General features: G+C 40.1%; 5 protein-coding genes and 1 non-coding gene across 7 annotated transcripts; 3 read left to right on the forward strand and 3 right to left on the reverse strand.

The window, feature by feature from the left end:
- Positions 1-674: 674 nt before the first annotated feature.
- On the forward strand, positions 675-3,889 carry LOC140769586 (BTB/POZ domain-containing protein At3g19850). The gene is made up of 3 exons (XM_073110336.1): positions 675-1,175; positions 1,256-2,434; positions 3,278-3,889. The coding sequence occupies exons 1-3, from the start codon at positions 1,113-1,115 to the stop codon at positions 3,698-3,700; spliced, it is 1,665 nt and encodes a 554-aa protein (XP_072966437.1). The 5' UTR covers positions 675-1,112; the 3' UTR covers positions 3,701-3,889.
- Positions 3,890-7,271: 3,382 nt separating this feature from the next.
- Positions 7,272-8,923, reverse strand: LOC140770054 (small ribosomal subunit protein mL103 (rPPR7)-like). The gene has a single exon (XM_073111037.1). It carries the CDS (start codon positions 8,660-8,662, stop codon positions 7,559-7,561), a length of 1,104 nt encoding a protein of 367 aa, XP_072967138.1. The 5' UTR covers positions 8,663-8,923; the 3' UTR covers positions 7,272-7,558.
- A 263-nt stretch (positions 8,924-9,186) lies between these two features.
- On the reverse strand, positions 9,187-13,521 carry LOC140770053 (uncharacterized). Its single transcript, XM_073111036.1, has 3 exons — positions 11,930-13,521; positions 11,402-11,841; positions 9,187-11,319 (listed from the first exon to the last, which is right to left on the reverse strand). Exons 1-3 carry the CDS (start codon positions 13,376-13,378, stop codon positions 9,879-9,881), a joined length of 3,330 nt encoding a protein of 1,109 aa, XP_072967137.1. The 5' UTR covers positions 13,379-13,521; the 3' UTR covers positions 9,187-9,878.
- Positions 13,522-15,242: 1,721 nt separating this feature from the next.
- Positions 15,243-18,878, forward strand: LOC140770911 (replication protein A 32 kDa subunit A-like). The gene is made up of 10 exons (XM_073112239.1): positions 15,243-15,385; positions 15,476-15,586; positions 15,694-15,791; positions 15,869-15,910; positions 16,017-16,094; positions 17,477-17,555; positions 17,639-17,731; positions 17,827-17,909; positions 18,407-18,475; positions 18,559-18,878. The coding sequence occupies exons 1-10, from the start codon at positions 15,305-15,307 to the stop codon at positions 18,641-18,643; spliced, it is 819 nt and encodes a 272-aa protein (XP_072968340.1). The 5' UTR covers positions 15,243-15,304; the 3' UTR covers positions 18,644-18,878.
- A 146-nt stretch (positions 18,879-19,024) lies between these two features.
- On the reverse strand, positions 19,025-19,098 carry TRNAV-AAC (transfer RNA valine (anticodon AAC)). The gene has a single exon. It is a non-coding gene; the product is annotated as a tRNA-Val (tRNA).
- Positions 19,099-22,167: 3,069 nt separating this feature from the next.
- On the forward strand, positions 22,168-25,729 carry LOC140770320 (4-hydroxybenzoate polyprenyltransferase, mitochondrial). Of its 2 annotated transcripts, none has more exons than XM_073111460.1 (10): positions 22,168-22,539; positions 23,011-23,146; positions 23,494-23,615; positions 24,094-24,163; positions 24,268-24,417; positions 24,531-24,666; positions 24,766-24,862; positions 25,073-25,175; positions 25,262-25,357; positions 25,465-25,729. In XM_073111460.1, exons 1-8 carry the CDS (start codon positions 22,181-22,183, stop codon positions 25,095-25,097), a joined length of 1,095 nt encoding a protein of 364 aa, XP_072967561.1. In that variant the 5' UTR covers positions 22,168-22,180; the 3' UTR covers positions 25,098-25,175; positions 25,262-25,357; positions 25,465-25,729. The 2 variants fall into 2 exon arrangements, with proteins under 2 accessions (XP_072967561.1, XP_072967560.1); XM_073111459.1 differs by having other exon boundaries at positions 25,103-25,175.
- The last annotated feature ends 1,265 nt before the right edge of the window (positions 25,730-26,994 follow it).

Below are 26,994 nucleotides of genomic sequence, written 5' to 3' on the forward strand. Positions count from 1 at the left end.
TTAGAATAACTATCTCATTTCCTTGTATGGACCCAGCATTAGTGGGAACATTGCCTAGTGGGATGTTTTCCTTTTCAATCCAGGTCATACAGTCAGTTTCAATTGGGATCCAGAACTTGGTTAACTAAACGGCAAGCATGATCTTAGTTGCGTTTCCCAAGTATGGATAAATAAGAGCAAAGCCATTCTTGTAACTAGTGAGTGGCTTTTAGCAAGGCTATTTCTTTAGAGGGATTAGTAGTAGTAGCCTAGTGATCTTATCTTTTGATTGTTTGACTTAAGAATAGGGATTAAAACACCACCTCAACTACACCCTTCTTCATTCACATCTCTCTGAGCTTCCCTCTTCCTCCACCTGCAAATTTTGCCTAAATCACACACTCTTTCTTTTTTTTTTTCTACTTAACAAGAATCCAAGAAATGTTCAGCTGATCTTGGAACTGTGGAAGATGCTGTTGTTTTGCCTGTTGGTCCTATCTCACATACTGGTAGGGGTGTGTTCTTTATGAGTTCCAAGAGATGATCCCTTCCTCCTTTTGAGAAGCCTTCTGGTTTCCATGAAGCACTTCCTCTCCAACTCCCACATGATCTAAGGTGTAATCTCATGTAAATCCAAATCAATGTATGGTATAAAACTCCAGTGGTGACAAACTTATTCAAATATATTACACCAATTGGATGCTTAATTTCCAGAGGCTGCCACCTGCTCCGGACAAAATCTATAAATTTACAATGCATAGTTTAGAGAGGAATGAAAAAAAATAAACACCCTTCATGGAAGTAATAGCCTACAGTGACATACCTGTTTTGTTTGTTAGGAATCATGGGCATATGTGGATAACTGAACCACCCTTACCACATGCATACACACACACATACACACACACACACACACACACACACACACACACACATATATATATACACATTACTATCAAACAACTTGGAAGTGTGAAGCAATCAGGTCCTCTTCCTTTCAAAGTATATTATAACCCTTTCCCTCTCTCTTCTTCTCTCCCCTCCCTTCCCATTCTATATTCTTTTTCTCTATCTTTACTTCTATCTCTATCCCTATCTCCATCTTCCCTGTAGCCATTCAACTCCAGAAAACCATGCAGGAGCTCTGTGACCTCAAGGTTCACATCAATGGGCAGCACACCTTCCTGCTCCATCAGGTTTTCTTGAAACTCATCTCTTTAAGGGCTATGATTCTTGCAAACTAACATAAGTGGGCTTTTCAATATCTTATTTGCAGAGAGTCCTCTGCACATACTCGGGGAGATTGAAAAAGATGATGAAGCAGGAGAGGAGGAGAAACCATTTGAAGGGCTCAGGGCTCAAGATCATGGATTTCCCAGGAGGCCCAGATGGGTTTGAGCTTGTTTCAAGATTCTGCTACAACAATGGGATGATCCTCATCAGCCCCTTCAATGTCTGCCTCCTCCATTTCTCTGCCATCTTCTTGGGGATGACAGAAGAGGTCTCTTCCTGCAACCTCCTGAGCCAAACAGAAACCTTCTTGGAAGGGATGTTCTACTGGACATGGAATGACATCTTGATAGCCTTGAAGAGCTGTGAGACCTTCATTCCCATGGCAGATTCTTCTGGGCTACTCCAAAAGCTGCTATCCTCTCTTTTATCAAAGATTTCAGCCAATTCCGAGATACCACTCATAGCAGCAGCAGCAGCAACAATACCATTGCCTTCCTCCTCCTCATGCTCCTCATCGCCTGATACATCTGGGTTCAGGTGCTCCTCCTCCACAAAGACTCCAGAGTCCACAAGGGCCTGCTTTAGTAAGGAGTGGTGGTTTGATGACCTGACCATCCTTGCCCCCACCATCATAGAGAAGATGATGAGGCTCCTTGGAGCCTATGCCAATGACAACAAGAACCTCATCCTCACCAGGTTCCTCTTGCATTACCTAAAAGCATCAGTCCAAAAGCCAGGCTTTGGCAATGGACTTGTTGCCTACAAATCAGAGTATGGTGGCCTTGCAGACACTGCAGTCTACGGGGTGGTCCTGATGGGAAGAACAGCCTTTTCTTGCAGAGGACTCTTTTGGGTCTTGAGAGTAGTGTCTGGGCTGGGGCTGGGGCTTAGCAGGGATTGCAGGCATAAACTTGAGAGGTTAATGGGTCTGATGCTTGATCAAGCCACATTGGATGATCTTTTAGTATCAGGGGGTGATGGAGGTGTGTATGACGTGAATCTTGTGCTCAGGTTGGTCAGAGTCTTTGTGAGCTCAGAGGAGGATGGTGTGACCTCACAAAGGATGAAGAAGGTTGGTAGGTTGATTGATAAATACTTGGGGGAGATTTCCCCTGACCAGAGCTTGAAGGTCTCTAAGTTCCTTGGGGTGGCTGAGAGCCTCCCTGACTCTGCAAGAGACTGCTATGATGAGGTCTATAGAGCTTTGGATATCTATCTTGAGGTAAGAAATTGGTACTTCCCAAATCTATTCTTCTTGTGCTCTCTTTCAATTGTTTCACCATAATTGGAGGGAAGAGGGAGATGGACTGAGTGGTCCTGGCTTATTATTCTATTATTCAGCTAAAAAAACAATACCATATGGTCTGCCTTATATATATGTATATATTTATGAGAAGTACACTTTGTTGTTGATTAGCATCCAACACTATTATTTGGTCATAATACAGGCTGGATCCATGCATCTGTCCTTTCTTTATTTCACATGAAATTTGTTTGGTATTTCTCATCTTTTAATCTAAAGTTGGCTTTCAAGTGGAAGAATAACAAAACCCAGAGAGATTCTACTCAAGGCTAGCCTTTAATTCTCCAGTATCCTAGTGATACTTTCATAGCTATTTGTTAGTGCAAAAAAATTGATTTCATGTGGGCACAAAAGGTGGAAGCTAGGAAAGTTCCTGCACTGTTTGCTTTCAGTACCAATGCAAATGGGGCTTGTTTAGCCATAAAAGTTCTCCCTTTTTCTGGAGCTCTGGTTTCCCAAGATGCCAGTATAACTACTAAAAAAGGTGTCGTCTTTTGCATATGCCTTTAAAGCTGTCCAACCTGCAGCAACCATTCATTCACTTTCTTTTGGCCTACACAATACAGTTAACCTAGCATATCAGATTAGTGTCTTCTGCAGAAGACTGAGGAGGAGACTACCTAAGAGCAATTTTTTCTTTTGTTCTTTTTGACTAGTATATGGTTGTAAAATAAAGAGCATATTTATCATTGATTAGCTATGAATACTTGAATACTCTTTTGCCGTTAATAACTGAAGATTTTGGTGCTACTTGTTCATCAGTCACACCCGACGTTATCGCCGGAAGAGCGGACTACTCTATGCCGATGCCTAAACTACGAAAAACTTACACTGGAAGGTTGCAAAGATCTAGCTAAGAACAGGAGAATTCCACCCGGAGTTGCAGTCCAAGCACTGGTCTCACAGCAATCCAAGTTCCAGATCAGGCCTACTAGCATTAAGGATAGACCAGACCCTTCACAAACGCCAAGGAGATTAACGTGCACCGAAGGTGCAGAGGGCGAGAAGGTTTCAACAGAGTTGTTAGATGAGAAAGAGCAACTAAAACTCAATCTGCATAGGATGCAGAGCAGGGTGGTGGAGTTGGAGAAGGTGTGCAGAGAAATGAAGGGTCAGATGTCTAAGATGGCTAAGACCAAGTCCTTTAACTCACACAATGGCAGGGGAATACCTAGACTCTGTTAACTCTCCTCTCTCTCTCTCTCTCTCTCTCATGTCTCTCATGGCATCTGATGCAGTTTACCTGCTTCTTTTTCTTCTTGTTTTCTTATGTATATTTCCCATTCTTATTTTTGTTGATCGGAGGGATGTAAAGTTTTAGGCAGTGTCCCTTGCCTCACTTCTATGTTTTATTTGCATGGTTGTGATTTGATATTTGATTTCCTCATATTGTAAAATTGTGATATCACTGACATTTATTTGATCAGTTTGTATAGCTTAGGACTATGTGAGCTGACAAATAGAGATTGTCTGAATCTGAATTGCTAACTTTGTTTTCTTCTTTTTCTTTTTGAAGAAAGCATCCAAAGAATTATCATCTATAGACAATGGTACAACATGATAAAGACTGATCAAATATGAAATATATATTGGAAATTAAACAAGTAGAAAAGTACAACAACAACCTACTGAATTATAGAACAAGCACAACAAAGCATATTCCAGACAGGCAAGCTCTCTCATTAAGTGGTCAAGAAAGGCAAAGTTAAAGCATCTGGCTAATAGTTTAGTTCTCTCTTAATCAAAGAAATCGGGCAAAACCATGGGTTAGACATGGATTAAGGACACAATCATCTCATCGTTTGTCCTAATCCAGACAGGAATAGAGCAGAGCACATATCTCAACTCATGAATCAAGACATCAATCCATTAATCTAAGCCAGTGTAAAGGAAAGAAATTTTCTCGATCATAAAACCGACAAATCCAACAAAGTTTGACGAATTGGACATGACCCAAAAGAGTGGACAAATCCATTCTATAATTTTGATGCCAATACTGTGCATCCTCATGACATATTTGTTGCCATTGCTTTCTGTTGAGCCACCAAAAGATTATTCTCTCATTAGGAGGGTTTGTTCCATAGCATAATAGCTAGGATTCCTATGAAGGAGAAGGCAGTGTCACTTGGGATCAACTTGTGATCGAGTAGGCCATATTCTATTTTCTTGGCTCAGACAACACAAACTCCAAGATGGGTTAGTTGTAATGGCAGCAGCCCCTAGTTTAACTACCCCAATATAGGAGCATATTTATTTAATTTTATTTAATTTAATTTTTTTAATTTACTGCATACTTTTGTTCTCTGTCTGATGACTATGACTACTAAGGCTCTTCACATTTATCAAACCTCTCTTTCTCTAGCTAAAGCTCTATAGAAGAGTAGTAAGCATCATAGGAAGATGACAAGAACAACAAGATTGACAAGAGAAGCATAACTTCAATGGAGGCAGTATAAGATTAACAAATGCAAAAGGCAGCATGAGATTTGGTACCTGAAATGTTTGTACCACCATCAGATTTGTCAATGTGAGCCGCAGAATGCTAAAAATTTGAGATGCTTCACGGACTTGAAAGCATATAAATCCGAGACAGGAACATGATGGCATTGGCATCTGGCATATCAGACCAAAAACAAAGAAAGAAACCTAAATTACCACAAAGATACAATCATGTAAATATCTAAATGTTTAACCCTTTGGCACTTAAGTCTAACACAAACATATTGCAAAATAGCTGGCTCAAATCATAATGTACTAGGATAGGTTAAAGGGCTATCATGCTAATAAGACTTGAAGAGTGTTTTATGACCAGGCATGAGAATGTGTACTACTACTGATTGAGGCTGGGTACTAATACCAGCAGTCATCTGATGATCAGAAGTTGGGAATTTGAAGTTTCTCAACAGGCTACATATAAGTTATCAATTTTTGTCCATCAGGAAAATCTTGAGAGATACAGATGAAAGAGATCAGAGTCAGCACATTTATGACATTATTCCCTGACAGGAATATAAGAATAGTATCAGCCAATTATTACTGTATAGTATATATCATGAAAACTATTGAATGAATCCGTATGACTATTAAGTGATATCTTTATAGCTATTGGGTGATGGGAAGTATAATGAAATAAAACAAAATCAAATAAGTCGAGAGAGAGAGAGAGAGAGAGAGAGAGAGAGAGGGATCTTCTATGGACATTCAGGACTAAAATAATACCAATGATAGTGATGAAACATCCCAAAAGACAGTCAAGATGACATCCGTAGAGTTATGTTTTAAATGAAAAGCAAGGTAAGCTTACAAATGCATATGGTAACTACAAATAATCAATAATCATGCTGATCAATTCATTGATATGATTTGGCCTTGTACTCTTTACATCAACTACGTTGAGTTCCGTATGAACTGACCACAAATTACTATCTTATCAATTCACTAAATATTATGTATATGTTTTACTAGAATTACACAATAAAAACAAGCTTTTACTCCCAACCATTTGGGGGTTATAAAGTTAGCTGAGATAGTTGCATTGTCCAGCTTCTCTTCAGTTTCCTAATATATGAAGTAAACCAACATTAGGATGGCAAAGGATTTTACTTCCAAATCGCCATGCTGATGACAGAATTGAACCTTGATTCACAAACAAAAAAGATAGTTACATGGAAGGAAGAGAGGAATCTACCTACATAGATGATTCCATTCCTCATAAGCACAAGAAAAATATGTTTCCAAAATCAAGCAAGAATGTCATGAAAACTATATCAGGGGAACTAAAAGAACACTTCCCAATCAAGAATCAATGGAAGAAATGAGAAAAGAAATGGCTACTGATAAAATCGACTCATCAAATCAGAGCATAAATTAGAAGACGACAACTAAGAACAGTAATTCTGCCATATCTGATAAGTCTTAGCGAGACAGTGTCTCCTCATTCATCATCATAATTCTCATATCATGTAACTGTAATAGAATTCTCAACAATGTTAAGCTTCAAATGGAATTACGAGAAACAAGTTAAACATGATCAAGGAAAATTCACATATCTTTAAACTCTAAAGCTTTTGGCTATAGTTATTATACTCCTCATTCAGCTATAGTCAGCACTAATGTTGCAAGCATTAACCAATTTATGCTTAGGAGACAGTCACAGTCAATATCAAACTCTTGCCAATAGTTCAATACAACTGTAGGCAAAAATAGAAAAACCTAATCAAACACAAGTACCTGAAAAGATGATAGATTACTACTTATGAAGGACAAAGCTGTTTATGATGTTCTGCCATTACAACAATGCATAAACATTGAATAGAAAAACATAAAACATTAAGACTATTAATCAAAGAAGAACATATGCGGTGGTGATATGGTCGGATTAGTCCTTGATCATCCCCCATAACCTTCTAACAGAGATCAGCTCTGAGATGGATAAAGAAGTGGAATGCAGTGCTCGTGTTTGAAGAGTACAAAACAATAACCAGAATTTACATAGAAATATTCAAGCAAAGAGAAAGGGGTATCCGGAAAAGGAAGTTTCCAATTATCAATGATCTAAACATAACCTCATAGGACACTGCCAAATCACAATACAATTCAACTTAAAGAACACAAGTGTATTGCAATAGGATTCAACTAATATAGCAAAAATCCCTCTCTTTTTCCCAATTGAAGAATGTTGCTACCTACTGAACAGTCTACATTTGCTTGAAAGTAAAATTATCAAACACAAATTGGCTGGAAGAGAAAGCAAGACTTAACACTAAAATGTTTTGCATTTAACAATTGTCAGTTTATTGCATACAAAACTCCACGTTACAATAGTCATTTGGTGCTACATCCTTCAAATCTAGCCTGGCAAAGCCCAAAGCAGACACTAGTGCCTGTCTGGACAATCGTGTATCTCCTCAAAACAAAAAAATTAACCTCCATTTGCCATTCATACCTCTGCTTCACCAAAATAATAACTTAACAGACCATATGCATGTTCTCCCAGTCCTCGATGCCAAACAAATTTGTTGCAAAGCTTAGTGCTCTCAGACCTTATGCGACAGCCGCCTGCTCAGAACCTTCAACATCTGCACTCAACCCAACCACCTTCTCAAGCTTCTTCCAATTCCCGATAAACTCCTGAGGGAACTTCTTTTTCAGTCCACTAACCACCCTCTTTGCCGCCCTAACTTTTGACTCCTTCACCAGTCCCTCCACCAAAAGCTTCACTGTGCCATAATCCGGAACCTTCCCCTGCTTAACTCCATCATTAAAAACCTCCAATCCCTTGTCAAAATCCCCATTCTTACACAAAGCTGCCAGCAAATGTCTGTACGTTGCATAATTTCCCACACAACCCTTCTCCTCCAACCCCTTATAAACCCTCATAGCCTCCTCAAACATCCCATTCCTACAATAGCAACTCATAAGATAATTGTAGGTGATCGTATCTGGCTTCAAATTATTTGACTCAATCTCCGCGATCAAATTGAGAATTTCCTCTGGGGTTTTATGCATTGCATAATACATGACGCGGACGTTGTAAGCGGGGAGATCAGGGGTGATACCTTTGGCAGTCATTTCTTGCCAGATCTTCTGGGCCTCTGTGGGGCGGTTTTCTTTGTAGAAGGAATCGAGGATTGTGGTGTAAACGACAGCGGTGATCGGGAGATTGTTCTGCTCCATCTTCTTGAGGATGGGGAGAGCGGAATCGGCGCCGCCGGGGGAGAGGCAGAGGGATTTGATGAGGATGGCGTAGGAGACGTGGTTTGGTGAGATGGGGTGGGATTTGCGGGCGGTGAGATCGGAGAAAAGGGAAGGGATGCGACGGGAGAGGTGGGGGGAGCGGAGGAGAGGTGAGAGGAGGGAGTTGAGGGAGAGGGAGGAGGGGGAGCGGAGGGAGGAGAGGTGGCGGATGGCGTGGTCGAGCATGCCGGCGGAGGAGTAGGAGGAGATGATGGACGAGAGGAAGGGCTCGGACGAGGAGGAGGAAGAGGAAGAGGAGGTTTTGACGAGAGGTTCAAGAAGGGATTCGATGTCGGCGAAGCGGCGGAGGCGGGCGAGGCGGCGGACGGTGGAGGGCTCGACGGGGAGGCGGGGGAGGGAGGAGGTGGAGAGGTGGCGGCGGAGGAGGAGGGAAGAGGAGGAAACCGCCATCGGAGTTGAGGAGAAAAGGTCGGAGTTTTGGAATTTTTATGGAGGGATCTAGGGTTTAAGGAATTCTTTTTGGAGAAGAAGATGGTCGAGAAGATGGGCTTAGATGGGCCGAGTGATACATTTTGGGCTTTGACATGCGTATCTTACAATGGGTTACTTGGAGCTTCACTTCAATTCTCTGAACCATTAGTGGGCTTAACATATGATACAAGGTTCGTTTTCCATTAGTATTCTTCATTAGTTGCCAGTTTTACTGCCACCTCATAAATTTTAGGCCTTTCAAAGACTATTTTAGCTTTATTTTACATGAAAGAGAAATATAAAAGTTGAAAGATAAAAAATGGTTATTTGATATTTTCCAGACGACAGGAAATGAGAGATATTAAGGAATCAATGTGCCATAGGAAAAATATATATAAATAAGGCAATCTGTGTAAAAATGGGCAGTATTTTGGGGTTTGGATGTAATCTACCTCTTAATATAATCTATATATTATATGAGGATGAAAAAGATATTAAAAAATAAATAATTCAAGATGATCATGAAGAAGATATAAATTGCTTGAATCCTAATGGAGTAGGAGCTCTCATGTCGAAGAACATATGAGAAGATCTCTTGAAAATGTTACTATAAAAGACTTTATCCCATTCATTAGGAACCACTTCAATCCTTTTTATTTATAATACAAAAAGGAACTAGAACAAGGATACAACATACCGTGATATCAATGTAGGATTAGCTTCGGAAGCATCTTCTCACCTAAGGAAGCAAAGGTAGACCATTCTTCTGCTGCAAATCTAAAGGAAGACAAAATAGATAGGAGAAAGATTACAAAGTTTCAGTTTCAAATAATTTGAGAAATTTGAGTCTCCTGTAACAAGTCTCCAGAATAACCAGTACATCTCTGTCGGCCAGCAGAGTCTGATAAGAGAATTCATCAGTCTGTATTGAATGAGAAGCTAAATTTTGGGAGGTTACTAGAACTATATTGAATAGAAACAGGAATGAGATGAGAAAATTGACCTTCATCCAAAAAATTACAACTTTTACAACTTATGGAGGATTTGCAAAAAAAAATATTGTTGCTCCTTGGTACAAGACTGATAATGAAATATATAGAAGTGACGCTCGTAAAACAAAGAGAAAAGCCTCAAAGAATCTCACCATCCAGCAGATCTAAATACAGACATGGTCTTCGGAGCAATTTATTCTATGTTAAAGCAGAGCTTCCAAGTATTCATCGACGTACGCCAGGCATGGCCAATGATCAGTTCTTATTCGAACCAATGTGGAAGTATCACCCACTTCCATCAAGAAAAGTAGATGAAACCTGGGTGGCAAGAATATCAAAACATGGAAGAGACCTATGTGCCTCTTATTCATTAGTGGAGGATTTTCCAAATTAGTTTCATTCTCAATGAACTGAAGCTGAAGTGGCATGCTTTGTGAGTATGGAACCAAAGCATCACCTTCATGAACAGAAAAATCTGAGCCATCTTCTTCCCAGACAATGTCCCTGATCATTCCATTTGCTCTAACAGAGTTCACAAGTGGATCGCCAACAACAGTGACAACAAAAGGAGCAAGGTGTCTTTCTACTGCCCTGATCAAAGAATCTGCAGATACTTCGAGAAGCTTAACAGATCTTGTCCCGTAGATGGCCGCAGATCCTTTACCACCACTCAAAGGAAAGGTTTCTCGTCCAGTATTTGCAGAGTCGCCACATGCTTCCCATAAAGCATGAAACAAATCTGCATAGTATTCGGTGACTCCATATTCAGGAATATCAGGTGGTACAGTAACCCTGAGAAACATGTCCTCAATACCAACAGTGATGCTCTGAAGTGGTCCGGATATTATCTGCCCATTCTCAGCATTTGCCTCGATGGCAACATCAATTAGACCAGGCATTGGTTCTCGAGGTTCCAATTCTATAAGTACCAAAGCAAGATAATTTGAATCTTCCCGAGAATTGTTGTCTACAGGAACTAAGTCCAGTCCACCAATTGCAGGTTCACCAATAAGAAAAGGAACCCGACAAGGAGGAATTTTACCAAACTTTGATGTCGAAGAAAAAGTGATTGTAGTTGCATACATAGCAGGCAACTCATCAACCACTTCAGTTCTCGAAGCAGATGCAGATCCCCAGATACGGCTAAATGGTTCAGCCTCAAATCTAAGTATACATCGTATTCTTATTTTAATTCCAGGCATGTATCGGTAGTCTGGAATACATGAAAAATGCCTTCGTAGTACTCCCAGTATTTCTGCAACCTCTGAATCCATCACACGCAGTGGTTCCTTTTGCTTACTAATTTTCTCTATGCTTACATCAATCTCCTTTTCTGACTGCAAAGATGGGCTCGAACTGATGTCCTGAAACCCCCCGGAAGAACTGCCTCCATTACTTTGAATGCTAAGATTAGGCAGTGTTAGAGACCATGATTGCTTGACAAGCAGTGGAACAACCCTCTCAAGATGGATATAAGAAGCAACACCAGATGATTTTTTTAAATCTCGAGCCACACGAGGTGATGGTACTTGGAACAGAGAACCAGGATGAGGAGAAGATGAGACACTTGAAGATTGCTCACCAATACCAAGTATGTGCCTCAGCTTCTTCCCGGGAATGCATGCAAGCATCCGCAAGTAGATCCTGAACAAGTGACACAAGTAAGAAGAAGATAATTGAAGATCAATCACGGAGACAAGCAGTGCTGATATCAGTAGTTCAGTACCTCGCATTGTCGCGGACCTCCAAGTCAGGAAAGGATTGACAGGTGTAGCCAAGAAGGCATGAAAGAGGACGGAACACTCGGGAGCTGTGGTGATGCTTAAGCATCGTGCGGCAGATGCCTAACACTTTACTCCCTTGAGACCATGACCTCAATCCAGTATCTGGACCATGCTTCTTAGCAAGCCAAGTCATGTGCTTGGTGAGCAACCCTAACAAGCCTCGCGGTGGTACTGTATCATTCTGAGCAATTTTCTCAAAAAGAGAAAAATACGAGGACAGTTGGTAGCCTTCTTCAAGCTTCGGAAGCAGGCGTTCGTCGAGTGTCTGGAGCAATTGCTCGCCCACTCGGCGATGTGCTTCGCATCCTAAAAGCCGATCGATAAAAGCAGCAATAACCGGAACCAATCCGCGATGCTCCAATGCCAAACGCACCAGAACACACTGCACAAAGCCAAGAATGTCTCGGCATTAGAAACACTAGACTCATTGCAAGGAAAAGATGCTACTAAGTAGACGATGCAGTTACTACCTGAAGATTGTTGAAGATGGTAGACTCCAGGAGAGCGCCAAACCAAGAGGAATCAGAGGAATCAGAGGCATCAATGCTATGCGGTACTACTTCAACCAAGAGCTTGTGGAATGCCCGAAAGGCCACCGAGGTCTCTGTGCTCCATGGTGGAAGCCACTTGAATGTAGAAACGCAAACCAATCCATCCTCAAAGAGCTTCACCACCACCATATCCTTCTTCTCACCACTGGAAGCATCAATACGAGCTGCAACTCGTGCGAGGGCATCTAATTTCTTAACTTTCAGTGCGAGTGGATCGAACACTGCCGGGTAAAAGCACGGCACCAGGGGAATGAGCGAGTTCTCGCCGTTGGCTAATCTCGGCGAGCCGAGCAACCAATGGAGGGCGAGGAGGCGGAACACGAGGGGTTGGTAGGCTTCTTTAGCAATGAAAGCGAGGCGGCGGGCGATGCCGGACTCATCGTCGCCGGCGAACACATCTGAGAAGCGGCAATACAGCATCAGCACAACATGGCAGAGGATAGGATCATAGGAGTAAAGCAGGCCAGAGAACTGCACCTTCAGCAGCGCCGGCACCGCCGGCACCCACGCCTCCACAGCGCCAACGATGCCCACGAGAGTGGCCACCAGCTCCATCGTAGCCGCCGGCGTCAGTGCCTGTGACCGCTCCATTAGGAACGCCACCAACCTCTTAATCTCCCTCAAATTCACATCCGAAGGTGCCGGATTTGTATCAAACGACTCCGACGCCGGGAAAAGGAGCAATTGGGGGACATTTAAGGGGACAAGAGGGGTGGCGGTGGAAAAGATCGAAACATTCGAAGCGAGAAGGCCGAACTGGACGACGTTCCTCGCGACGACGGCAAGGAGGAGGAGGTAAGATTGGGCGGCGTGGGTGCGCTCGGCTTGCGCGAGCTCCCACACGTGGCCGGCGACGTCGGAGAGGAGGCCGGGGAACGCGGTCTCGAGCTCCCGGAGACACTCGCAGGCGACGGCGCGTGTTTGTCGATCGGGGCCGTGGCTGGGGCGGTTTGCGACGGCGAGGAGGAGCTCCGTTAGCGACGCCAAATCCGACGCCGAGGAAGGGGAGAGCGGCGGAGAGCTCAGCACGGAGATGGCGATGGAGGTGGTCGATATCAAGAACTGGTCTTTGAGAGATGAATCGATGGAACGGAGGGCATCGAGGAGGGACGGGAGAGGGGGAGTAGGTAACGGGAGGACGGGAAGCGAGTCTTCGAGGAAGAGGAGAAGGAGGGGTTTGAGAGAGGAAGGGAAGTCGCGGCGGAGGATGGATAAGAGGGCGAGGTCGAGTAGGGGGAGGTGAAGCCACCGGGAACGACGAGAGAGGTCGCCGGAGGAGAAGTCGTCGAGGAGGAAGTCCCAATCTTGGGGGGAGAGTTGAGGAGAAGGAGAAGGAGGAGGAGGAGGAGGAGAGGATTGCTTCTCCATTGATGAGAGCTCGAGGGTTAGACGGAGGAGAAGGGGGAAGGCATCGATCGGAGGAAGGAGGGTGGAGAGTCGGAAACTCGATGGGTTCGGGTTCGGGTTCGGGTTCGGTGGAGGAAGAAGAATGGGGAGGGTTGCGTTCGTGATCTGGCTTAGTCCGAAACTCTTCGTAAATCGTGATACTCGTGGCCGCGGATGACAACTGAGAACGGATGCCATACGGATCGGATCGTGACAAAACTATATCCGTATCCGCTTTTTTCCTCAAATATAAATATAAATACAGATTAATAAATTTTGGTAAAAATATTTTAACCGCTATATTTTAGTCGAAATGTAAAGTGCCCATTTTTTTTTCTTTCAAAGATAACACTATGAGTAATTTTCTATTAATAATTTAATATAGTAAGTTCTTATTCGACACTTTTAACACCACCACTATTTCTCCACCGATTATTTCCCTCTTTCTCTCTTTTGCCACCCATTTTATCTATATCGTTCATCTCCGCCTCATTCTTTCTCACTATCATGCTCCTTTTAATTAGTGCTAGCTAAAATCTATCTTTTGGAGCCTTGTCATGTCCCTTTATGTGTAACTATTTCTCTCCGATATTGTTAATAAAACCTCGTTACATCATTCTTCCCTTATTAATTTCATGTCTTACCGTCACCCAACCAAACCCAATCTGGCCACACCTTCCCCCTCTAAGCTCCCCCTCCACAGTGTCGCTCTAATCCTCCATGTTCACTCAAAAACCCTCCCTCCTCTCCTCCTTTCACTCTATTTTGCTACTACTATGGTCACATTGCCATCAATGCAAACCTCCCCCTCTATGTTTCCTTTCTAATTGTAGGTTCGGCTTTGTTAGCTGAGTCGATGAGGATCTATTGGGTGAGATACTAGTCAACAGCATGGGCTTACTTAGTGTCTAATCTAATTGTTTCGATGATAATTAGCTCTTGCACCATACTTTTTGTGGGTTCATGGCATTGTTATCTTTGTTTTGTTCTAGTTTTAGAGTGGAGTTATTTATTTTTCAATTGTTTTTTTATTAGGTGCTAGTTGATCTTCTTAACTTTAGAGATTTTTCAAGATCTTGTTTTGGACTGACGGAACGACATAACATGCAGATTGACTCAAGGCATTATGCTTAGGATTACTATAAAAGCTCACTGTCTCATAAGGTTTGTTTAGAGCTCGACTCGAACTCTAGATGAGTTGAACCAAGTCAAAAACTTGAGTTTGAAAGTATAATCTAGCCAAACCGAGTTAGCATTGGCTCTATCTAACATAGCCCGATAATATATATTATTGTATATGTTCATGTAAATTATTAAAAATTTTATGTTAATATTTATTTGTATCACCGAATATTTGTACGAGTTAATTTTACATTACATGATTTAAATTTTTTAATCAATATTAGCATTAAGCCCATCAATTCCAAATTAGCCCATTGAGTTATTAAGCTGACCTTAAGCTTAAAATTTTTACAATCCAATTGAGTTGAGTTCAGCTTGCTCAAGCTTGACTTATTTACACCCCTATTTATTTATTATTTATTCTCTTGGGTCTAATGGTTTGGTTTTAATATAGTCTCGTTTATTGTAGGCAAATGTGAAGTTATATATTTTTAAAAGCTTTGGATATTAATGATTTGCTCCGGGCTTTACTTAATATATATATATTTATAATGCGATTATTGTTATTTTTCCTCAACCACGTGCATCTGACGCACGATTATATGAAACTTTTAATTTCGTGCGAAATAGTGCGAAAAATATAAGAATCCCCAAAGAAATGGCGGGAAACCAGCCGAAGGCGCCATTGCGCGAGCCTTATATTTCCCGCGCCTTTCCTTTCCTCTTTTCTAATTCCACCTTCGTCTCCAAATCCGAGTTAGAGCTTCCATCCGATCGCGAGCAGAGATGTTCTCCTCCAGCCAAATCGACGCAGGCGGTTTCGCCTCCTCTCAATCGACCCAAAACTCCGATTCCACCGTCTCCAAGGTAGAGCACGAATCCCTAATTATAGGGTTTTATCTTTTAAACGATTTCTCTTAAATCGATTGCCTTCTCCATGCCCCTCGTTTGTCTCAGAGTCGCGGTGCTACGAGCACTCTTCCAGTGACCGTGAAGCAGATCAGCGACGCCTACCAATCGAGCGACGACAAATCCAACTTTGCAATCGATGGGGTTTCCGATACCAATGTAAAAAAGTTGCTTCTTTTTGTTGCTAATCTTGTTATTTCTAAGGGAACCCTAACCTTAGCATTGGATTTCTTTATCGTGTTATGGTACTTCTTGGGCCGTGGCAGATTAGGCTTGTGGGATTGGTTAGCAACAAGGTGCAGAGGTCTACCGACGTCACCTTCACCCTTGATGACTGCACTGGGCGGATCGATTTTATCAGATGGTGAGCAGATTTATTTGTATATTTGCTTTTAGGCAATTGGGTTTTGTTTCAATAACTCTAAGAAATTGTTTTTGTAGGTTGAACGATGCTTATGATTCAAATGAAGCAGCTTCTATTCAGTACGTGTGGAGAGTTGGCTTTTGTTTTTTTTTTCCTTCGGTTTAAATTTTACTTAACGTTTTGGTTGACATCATGAGATTAATCGTTTTCTTTTTGTGAGCAAAGGAATGGTATGTATGTGTCCGTCACCGGTAGCCTAAAGGGATTCCATGAGAAGAAACGCGGTGTTGCATTCTCTACACGGTGAGATTAACAGTGTGAACTTCTCTTAATCAAGTGCCATTGTACTGTTGCTTTTATCTTGATAAAGTGGATTGACTTGATAATTGTGGTAAATGAGGTTCAGATTATCTCTTGCAGTCAGTATGACCACTACTTCTTTACTGTTTAAAACAGTGCACTTGGCCCTACTTACTATTCTCAAGCTATTCACTCACCTATGAGTGTCAAAGAATACAATGTCTCAGAGTGTCTGATAAGATAAGCAGTGTGTTTAATACTCTATTATATATTGTTCCAAATTTCTCTTCTTAGACTAACTAACAGATCTACATGCTATCTGGATAATCTCAATAACCAAACAATTTATTGCAAACATAATGTATAATCCGCTACTCCTTAGGCCAGTCGCTAGGGAGTTATACATTTGATCAATTCCTTCTATTGCAGTAATCTGTATGTTAGTTTCAGTGGTATCAGTGTAGTGCTCTATTATGTAAAGTTCTATTAGCATTTAGTCACTACAGCTTATGATGATGTTAACAGCCAACTCATATATTTTTGGTAACAAATAAAGCTGTTTACACTTCTACATGTTACAAATTTTGTTAGTTAACTAATGATTGCAAATTTATAACTATAGAAAATTCCCCATACTCCTGTATCTAATAGTAGAGAGTCAAGTAAGAAGTCACATGATAATACAGTTTTCACTTAGTTCTAAATGAACAATTGAATTGAATTGGATTGTTGAGAACGCGACAGGATAGGCAATATGGCAGAATGTGGGTCCAATAAATGTGTCTTGACGAGTTGGCCAAGTTTCTGGATAAATAATATTCTATTAGGTCAATAGTATTAGATGATGTAGTGAGATAGTGGCTTTGCTTCTGACATCTCGTTTGCATTTTGTTCTACTGTTTACTAGTCAAACAATCTATTCACATTTGTCTATATTGCTTATGACTAATAAATTTAGTGGAAAAGAGTAAGTCATCACTATTCTTATTTTGTTCCCGGAATTCATTTACAGTGCTGTGGGAGGTAGTTTACAGTTTTAAGTTGACGTTTCCTATCTAATTGTGCATCTTTACATTTCGTGAAGCCTAATTCCACCATCACATAGAAGGGAGTGGTTTTTCTTATCCTAGGATGACATCGACGTGTCTATACCCTAATGATAATGCAACAATCTGCCATATGTTTTGGATTATGATGTTTGGTCCTACCAAAGTTTTACTTATTCTTACTCAGATAGATGTCAGAAATTAATTCCCACATAACCATGTGATCCTGACCTCCAAGTAGAACATCAGCTATTAACTGCTTTAGGTTGTTAATGCTTTTAATTTGTTATTGAGGGTTGACCTGAAGGGCCTTAGTACATGTGACTTGTTTCTTTGCAGGCCGGTGGTTGACTATAATGAGGTTACACTCCACTTCATCCAGTGTATTCATATGCATCTGGAAAACACCAAATCAAAGGTATGCATCTAATATGTGGGCGGGTTTATACAGCCACATGGATATAATAGACAGGTTCCTGCTCATCTGTCCTTATTACATAGGTTGGCGGGCCTGCTCCAACCCTTGCAAGTTCAGTTACTGGAACATCTTTCTCAAATGGGTCAAAAGAACACCAGACTCCACTTTCTTATCAAGTATAACAATTTTAGAATTTTAATTTTGTTCCGTCAGTTGCAAGCTGTGCTAGGATCATAAGAAGTTATCTGATCATTAATTCCACCTCTTTCAGGCATCAGGACCTAAAGAAACAGATGGATCTGAGACTGACATTTATAAACTGGTTTTGAATGTTTTCCAAGATCCAGCAAGCCTGTATGTTGTTGTCCTTCATAGACTCTTCTATCCTTTTATAATTCCATTCATATGAAAAAGCTTAGTTCTTCATCTTAGATTCTACGGTTTGTTTCATATCAAAATGCGATGTCTTGGTCTTCTTTTTCATCTCCCTAAAATGACAGAAATGTGATTGTCGAATAGTAACAAGCTTGCTATGCTAGTCCTTTTATTCAAATCAGTCCGGATTTATCCATTCATGTATCTCTTTGGAATCCATAAATGCTGGGATGTAGTTGCTTACATGTGATGAAGTCTATTCAAGAAATAACTGATGTCATGACAATTGATTGATAAACACAATTTTCTTATAATTGTCACATGAACGTCCTTATGTCTTCTCACAATTTTACTGCTCAATTAAAATGCAGCATATTGTATGTCGACCTATTCAATTTACTTTGCATTTTAGTTACTGCTGCTTCATGCAAGTTACCAGCTATTTCTGTATCCTGACATATGAAATTGCTAAGCAGCGATAACGAACATGGATTGCATGTAGATGAAGTCGTCCGACGTCTAGGAATACCAATCAACAAGATCAAGTCTCTCTCTCTCCCTCCCTCCTCTCTATGTATTGCATATATATGTATTTAGCTGCTCTTGATCATCTTCATTATGGATGCAGGGAAGCTATTGATTACCACGTTGATGTCGGTCATATTTATTCTACAATAGACGACTACCACTTCAAATCGGCATTGATCGACTGAGCTGCCATCCCCACCTGCATGCCCATCTACTGCATCAACTGCCAGCTTGATACTTATTATAAGTTTTTCTTTCATAGGCAAGTAAGCTGGAATGGGTGCATCTGCCTTATAAGGCTACTGTAAATGAGACTGAATTCTATCATCAGTGTGTTTTGCTTCATGCTCTGGCTGATACATTTGTAAAAACCTGCAGATCTAACTCTCTTAACCTCTCATATTTTTTTTATTGATGTGAATTGGTAGTAGTAGTCTCTGATCTTCCCATTGGGTGCTTTTCTTGTTCATGGTTGACATTTGGCAGCAGGCATGGTAGAAAAGCAGAATTGTACTGGAATAGAGAAAAAGGCTGAGTGATAAAAAGTACAATAAAAATAAGGAATTTGGCGTCGCCCGGACTCGAACCGGAGACCTTCAGTGTGTTAGACTGACGTGATAACCAACTACACCACGACACCAGGTTGCTATAATGCGGGTCATTCGCAGTCGAAGCCTGTGGAGATAGCTTAATTATTTTGATTACGTTTGAAATAATTATCACCGTGCGCTTGGTCCCACAGGCCAATTTGAACCGTCGAGCACGAGTCCAACAAACAACTGGGCTACACCATCCCACTTTTCCCCTTTGTCCCACCTCGGGTCATTCCTTCCCCCCTCTCCGGTCCCACTTTCAGGTCCATTTTCTCGGTGCCTTTTCTCCTTAATCATTCCGCTTTAAGCTCCCCCCAAAAAAAGATGAGGTAGTTCGTCAGCGAGAAATCCGGTGCCGTTTGCTGACGTGGCAAAGCGCTGATTTAAACTCGCAAGGTAATTAACCATCTAATTATCGCAAAACGCTTCCCAAACCTTGATTATTTTAAGAAAACAACAACTTAAATACATGATGCGCAAAATAATAGCCAACTAACACATGAGATACTGATGATGATGATGATGATGATGATGATGATGATGATGATGATGATGATGATGAAAGGGAGCGGTCCCATAGTGGAGCTAACTAATTATTTAGTCTTAACTAACACATGGGGTGATCAAATAAAAAAGAAGCTACTAAGTTAGGCCCCCAAATTAGAATAGTCTTTTAATCTCGCTGGCCTATTATCATGTACTATATAATGCCTTTGTTTATTTTCTACTGCAAGATTCCTCTTCTTGTGACTTGAGGAAAACAATGGAAGATATACAGATTGAAAAAGTATGACAACGAAGAGGAAGTGGAGCTTAAAAAAAGGAGACACCCTAGTTTGAGATTAGGGAACATTGCTTAATAACTGTTACAAAATACTTACAAATGCTCTTATATAAATATTATTCATGTATAGAATGTTATATTCACTATTCGGCTTAAATAATAGCCATAGTAATTATACACTTCTATGCGTTGCATATTTTGCCACGTAAAATATTTTATTCACCGGTAGTATTTATTAGTGTCCTAAATGCTAGGAGATTTTTGTTGGCATCCATGCTTGCTTGTAGATCCAAATAAATATGCGTCATTTCAAATGCACTCTTAATAGTAAAAATTAATAAGATCAAAAATTTAAAAAAAAATTTAAAAAAAAATGAGAGAGATAGAGAGAGAGAGAGGGGTTGGATCCCACTTATGATATAAGGCCAAATTGGTAGTGCATCCAATTCTCGGTTGAGAATATTTAATAAGAGACGTGGTGACTCGTAACCCCTAACTCGCACACGACCGAGTCGAGTCGGCGACTTATCCGGCGCCCTGGCCGCGATAACGTGGAGCCGAATTGGGAATATGGGGGCATAGAAGAGAGTTTGAATTGGATCCCGATCAACTCATCTCGGCCGTCCGTTCCACCACCGGACGGCCAGGATCAGCCGCTGGCTCTCCGACGCTGCACGTTCACGTTACCCCCCATCCGAGAAGGCCACTAGTATCCCCTCCCCCACGTCACTCCCACGTACCACCCGGCAGGAGACACGTGTCATATCCCAATTGGTGTGCCGCACGTGTGGCGAGTTAGTTGGGCCATTTCGTGCGCTTGCGTTTATTCTACTCCTCTATTTAAAGCCGGCAAACAAGCCGGCTTTCCTTCTCACCAACATCAAAACTTTCTCCATCTCTCTCTCTCTCTCTTTCTCTCTCTCTCTCTCTCTCTTTCCATTTCCATGCCAAAATGCTTGAGGAGGAGGAGAAGGAGGAGAAGATAAGATCGTGGCTATGTTCTCCACAGGCTTTCTTGAACTGTGAACTCGTAAGAGTTTCTCTCCTTCTTCCTTTCGTCGTCTTCTTCTTCTTCTTCTTCCTCTGAGATCTCTTCGAGTAAAAGAAGAGAATTTAAGATGCGAAGTAGAGAGGAGGAGGGGGAGGAGGAGGAGATAAGCTTTTGTCTTGTTGATGGTTCAAGAAAGTCCTTGGAAAACATGACAGATCTTTGTAGATCTTTGTAGTTGTTTGTTTTCTTTTAGGCTTCTTCTTCTTCTTCTTCTTCTTCCTGTCTATCTCTATTCCATTATAGTGTTTCCAAATTTGGTAACTAGTGTGATCATGGTCGTGTACTATTCTGGACGGCTTTGGTCTGAATGATTATGAGATCTTCGACTGTTTGACCATTGATTGGTCTAGTAAAAAAGAAAGAAAGCCTGGGATTTCAGAAGCTGAGGTGACCCAACTGACTCCAACTTTATATATGATTGATTATTTTCTTTCTTTATACTTTATTCTTGACAAGACCTTTTGCTCCTTCTCTTCTTGCTTCCTCTTAATTACGTTTACATATATGTATTTATAATTCCATGCATGAACTGAATCATCCCTCACTGACCTAAGATGCAAAGCACACTCAGAAAAAAAACCAATCAAAAAATAAAATAAAATAAAATAAAAGCTAAGAGAAATGCAAGGGATAAAAAGAGGCGAGAGATGTCTCATCACTCATTCCTGTGAATTCCCAACAACAAAAATATCACTTTAATTTTCATATTTATTAGAGAGAGAGAGAGAGATGAACATTGTAGAAAGACAAATGGGAGGATGTGAGTGGATTTAGAATCTATATAACTTTACAATAATTTCAATGGATTTGATAATTTGAGATGCAATCTCACAAGAATTCATTTATAACTTACTCAACCAAACTTTTCTGTGTTTCATAGTTGCTCGTAGTGTAATAATTAATAAAACCAGTCCAGGATAGAATTATTTTATCTAGATGTTTGGGAATAAATAACTATAGGTTTTATTTGTATTCATATATTGTACAGTTAATTAGTATTGATATAAAGGTTATAATAGGGAAATATAATATATTGAAATAAATTCCTACGTATTTTCAAACGACAAAATTAGATAGATATTCTTTCACTTTTCAAATAAAAATTAATTAATTTTTTGTCAAACGAATTCAATTAAAATATATTTGGATTTGGTTCCAGAGCCTTAGAACTGGAAGCCCAAGTAATTGGGCTTATAGTGGCCCAATTAGTTAACGAGGCCGGGCCCAAATGGACTTTATTAGTACTTTTTCTTTTTTCTTTTCCCTCTTCCACGCCGCCGCGACTGCGATTTCCATGGCGTTGGCTATCTTGCGCGCCGCGCGCAAGCTCCGGTATCCGACTCCTCTTTCTTCGATCTACCTCCTCTCATTCTCCTCCCGATCCCCAAGCCCTTGTCCTCTTCCTCCTGCTTTTACTACCCAGGGTTCGAATTGGATCGCGGCGCCGCGGTATTCGAGAGCTCTTCCCGGATTCCCCCAAATTCTGTCCTTCGCTTCCATCTCTAGCTCGTCGGGAACGTCTGAGAAGGAGCGGGTTAGGCAGTCGCGGTCGTGGGTGGATATCTACTTGCCCGAGTCGGTCCGGCCTTACGCGCTTCTTGCTCGGTTGGATAAGCCTATTGGGACTTGGCTACTAGCTTGGCCTTGCATGTGGTACGATCCTATCTCTGATCTCTCCATCTGCTGTTTTATTTGATAGAAATTGACTTCTTAGGAAGGAAAACTTTGTCTTTTTACAATTCTGGATGAGTTCTCTTGTATTCAAGCATTTAGTTGAGTGTTAGAGATTAGAGAGGATCTTCGTCTTCTTTCTCATCAGAGAAAAATTAAGTCTTGATAATATGCGCCAGTTCTCATGGTTTTTTTTTTTTTGTTGAAAAGCTTAGAAAGCCTTTTTATTATTATTTTAGAATACGAAGTAACATATGACAAATTTTAATATCCCCACAAAAAAAAGGATCCAAAAAGACCTGTCATTACCAAAAGAAACTGCCACAGAGGTAGAAGGTAATAACTAGATCCTGCAAGATCCCTGTGGAATGTTATTGCCATTTAGATATTAGCTATCTTCTCTACATCTTCTTGAAAGAATAACTAGTAATCCTTTTTGCCTTTATCATCCAGGTCAATTACTATGGCAGCAAACCCAGGAGAGCTTCCTGATTTGAAAATGTTGGCTCTTTTTGGATGTGGAGCTGTGCTTCTGAGAGGGGCTGGTTGCACAGTGAATGACCTTCTTGACCGCGACATTGACAAGAAGGTAATTTCCTTGCTTTTTACAGGTACAATGATAGAACTTTCAATAGCCTTCAATTAATGTTTAGATTGTTGACACAGATTTCACCTAGTATCTGTAGAATGTTGATGTACATTTCATTTATGCTAGAGAATTAACACAAATTTTCTTCACAGATTAGGTTATTCATATGTTAACTTTACTTATTTGCAGATTGTATAATACTTAATGGGTCTGTTAGTAATTATAGGCTTTACAGTATAAGTGGTGCTAAACATGCTGTATCTTTATCATTGTACTGGTAGCAAATTGCTTAACTCCTCATGAAAATTTTCTTCTTGCCTGAGTACTTATACAATATTTATCTTCAGGTCGAACGAACCAAATGCAGGCCTTTTGCATCTGGTGCTTTGACGCCTTTTCAGGGCCTCTGCTTTCTCGGGATTCAGCTTCTATTGGGTTTAGGAATTCTTCTGCAACTCAATTACTATAGGTATATTAAATCTGTAGCTTCCTACTAAAAAAGGATAGGATGATAAATTACTTCTGATATACCTTCTTATTGGCTGTTGCTAGGATGAAAAGTTGTGCTTGCCCTTTTTGAGTTCTAACAAGTGTTTACATGGGAATGTATTATATCTTTGCTAGCAGCTTAAATTCCTGATTTGCAAGTAAAAATTTATACGCCCATTTAAGTCCTATACCTGTTTGTTGTTGACCCTTGGTTTAATGTGATAGTGAAATTTATTTCACAAGGAAATGATGTATGTTTGTTCGACATCTTCGTAGAAATTGTATTATGTGCTTCTGTAACTTCCAGAGTAAATCATATAGGATATACTTGCTACCCAGAACCTTCTTCCAAGCTTTTTGTGTTGGTAGGAAGAACTCGCTGTATCAATAATAATATCATATACATCCATTATATGAGCATTCTTTAGCTGTAACTTCATTGCACTTATTTGATGTAGCATTTTTCTGGGAGCATCGTCACTTCTGCTAGTCTTCTCTTATCCTCTTATGAAGAGGCTGACTTTTTGGGTATGTGCTTCACAGCACTTGTTTGTAATAACTGTTATAATTTACAGTCAGCTCATGTTGCTACGAAAGGAATTCTACTCATGTTGGTTGATGTGATCATGCAGCCTCAAGCATATCTTGGCTTGACCTTCAACTGGGGGGTTTTATTAGGATGGGCTGCTATAACGGGAAGCTTGGATCCTGCTATCACCCTTCCACTGTACACTGCTGGTATATGTTGGACGCTTGTATATGATACAATATATGCACATCAGGTCTGTTTCTTCATTGGCAGTTTTTCTATATGCATTCACTTAGTTTCTTTTAATGATGGTGGTCAAATTCAATTTCTTTTTTCTTTCTTGTGCATATTTTTGAAATTACTCAGGATAAAGAAGACGATTTAAAGGTAGGAGTTAAATCCACTGCTTTGAGATTTGGAAGTTTGACCGACCGTTGGATTGCTGGGTTTGGTGCTGCTTCTATTTGTAGCCTAGCACTCAGTGGCTACTATGCTGAGCTTGGTACGCATTGTTTTCTTTTCTACTTCTTTCCGCGGTGGGTGTGTAAAGCATCTTTTCCGGTCATAGCATACTGACTGCACTCTTATATTTCGTGAACAGCATGGCCCTACTATGCATCTCTCATTGCAGCAACTGGGCATTTAGGATGGCAAATTTTAACTGTTGACTTGTCAAGTCGTGCAGATTGCAACAGAAAGTAAGTTATGTAGTATCAGTTTGATAGTTGCATCTGAAAATTTTAGCTTTAATAATCTAATCAAATTATGTATCTGAGCCTTCTTTTTCTCTTTTTTCATTGACTGCAATTGCATTGTAGCTGCCTAACATGGTCATTATACTGCTTGAATATTCTTGTTCTGTAAATGTTTGTCGGCATTATTGGAAGTTGATAATTTGACATACTCAGGGACCTGGGTGCTAACTGTTTTTGAAACAGATTTGTTTCTAACAAGTGGTTCGGAGCTATTGTATTCAGTGGAATTTTATTTGGACGGCTTGCATCCTGAGAGGTAATCCATGCATTGGTTGGGCCATGAATTTTTTAACTGCCATTTGATATATCAGGGAAACTTAAAAGGCTTATTATGAAATGCAGGAAGAGCAAATTAAAATCACGCCTCATTCAGGCATCTAATGTAACGTAGACTGCAACAAAGTCGTCCGATTATGTAGTACATTGTTTCTCCGCCGGGTAAAATATATCATGCTTCAAAGTTATTAGTTTAATAAGTTTTAAGAGTGATTATATCCATGACAATATTTTCTTTGCTCATAAATTGTTTCTCGATGTCTAACCAGATTTCCTTCCGAGACATCTACTATTTGGCCTTTTGGATCCATTTCTTGGGGATTAGTGCAAAAAAACAGGAGAGATCGATCTGAATTTTTGTTGTTGTAAATTTATACCCTTATTGCTACCTGATATCTTACTTATATAGCCTTGTTAGATTCCATGGATCAAGGCTATTATATCTTTCACCTTTTTTCTTTGTATACCTCTCTACAGGACTTTGTAGAATCCTTTTCTATGCAAGAGAAATGATATCTCACCTTTAAAATTCAACCAGGTCCATGTTCTACAACCTTGGCAATCTTGATCCATTATCTCTCTGTTTACTTAACTATACACATAGAAATTATTCTGAATAAGTTATATACTTTTCTACCTTGTATGGAAGACTATATCCATGGGACCATGGCAACAAGCTCATCGAAATTTTTTTAAATAAACTAAACATATAGCTATACAAGTATAAAAAATAAAAAGAAATAGAATTAGCCTAGCCCAGGTGAGTGTGAAGTGAGTTAGAAGTTTCCCAACTCCTTTTAAAAAATTATAAATTAACAACATGCTGTAATAATCAATCAATGAATGAGGATAAAAAGAATGAAATTTGTGAGTGAGGATAAAAACAAGAGACATTGATTAACGAGCTTAGATTATTATTTTTTTTTCAAAAATCTTAGACTTAATCTCTATTGTAACTTCTTTATTTATTTAACTTTAGGGAAATTTCTGAATCAAATCCTCATTTTCTGCAATTATTATCTAAAATACTTCTCCATTAGTTTTCTTTACGAAGAATGTAGTGCTGTAGTAGTATTTACTAGAGTTAAATCGCTAGTTGATACTTTTGCAACAAGTTAAATATGACCCAAGCTGTTTTATTAAATAATAACCTGAATGCTTAGAAAAAGAAAAAGAAAGAGAGGGTGAACTACAAATAACAGAAAAAGTAGGGAGGGAGGGAGGGGGGTGGGGGGTAAAATTAAAAATTCTGTGTACAATTTAAAAATAAACTATTGCAAATTGATATTATTCTGACACCATATTTAAGGCTTCGTGTTCCTTTTTTTGGACAGTCATGCGATCCAGTTCAGCTCCTTTTGACGACAAGTTATATGGTACAATTGATCACTATACTAAGATTCCTCGTTTTCATGATGCACATTTTTGCTGTGAAATAAATGTCAACTGTTGCTTATCCTTGTAGAGGCAAAAGTCTTACGCATACACACAGAAAACCATGATTGCTAACTGGGTAGCTAATATAGGAAGAATCAGTAGCAATTAATTCTGGGAAAGTAGTCTTGTCTTGGGAATATGCCCCCACCCAACCACTCCAAGACTATAAGATTTGTCTTTCTTTTTGGCCAATCTTCTCCTTCTCATGTAATTTATCTTTATTATAGTAAGTACCCAACTGAGTAAAAATATCGTTTTTGGTCAACTCAAAGTGAAGAATGGCAAGTAGCTGTGTGCTTAGCTGTGTCAGTTGTAAAAAATTATCACAAACATTCTTTTCCCCTCTATCTATATATTGAGAA

The sequence above is a fragment of the Typha angustifolia genome, chromosome 11 (genome assembly GCF_048772165.1).
Source record: "Typha angustifolia cultivar Huaian chromosome 11, ASM4877216v1, whole genome shotgun sequence".
In the NCBI taxonomy this organism is placed as follows: domain Eukaryota; kingdom Viridiplantae; phylum Streptophyta; class Magnoliopsida; order Poales; family Typhaceae; genus Typha; species Typha angustifolia.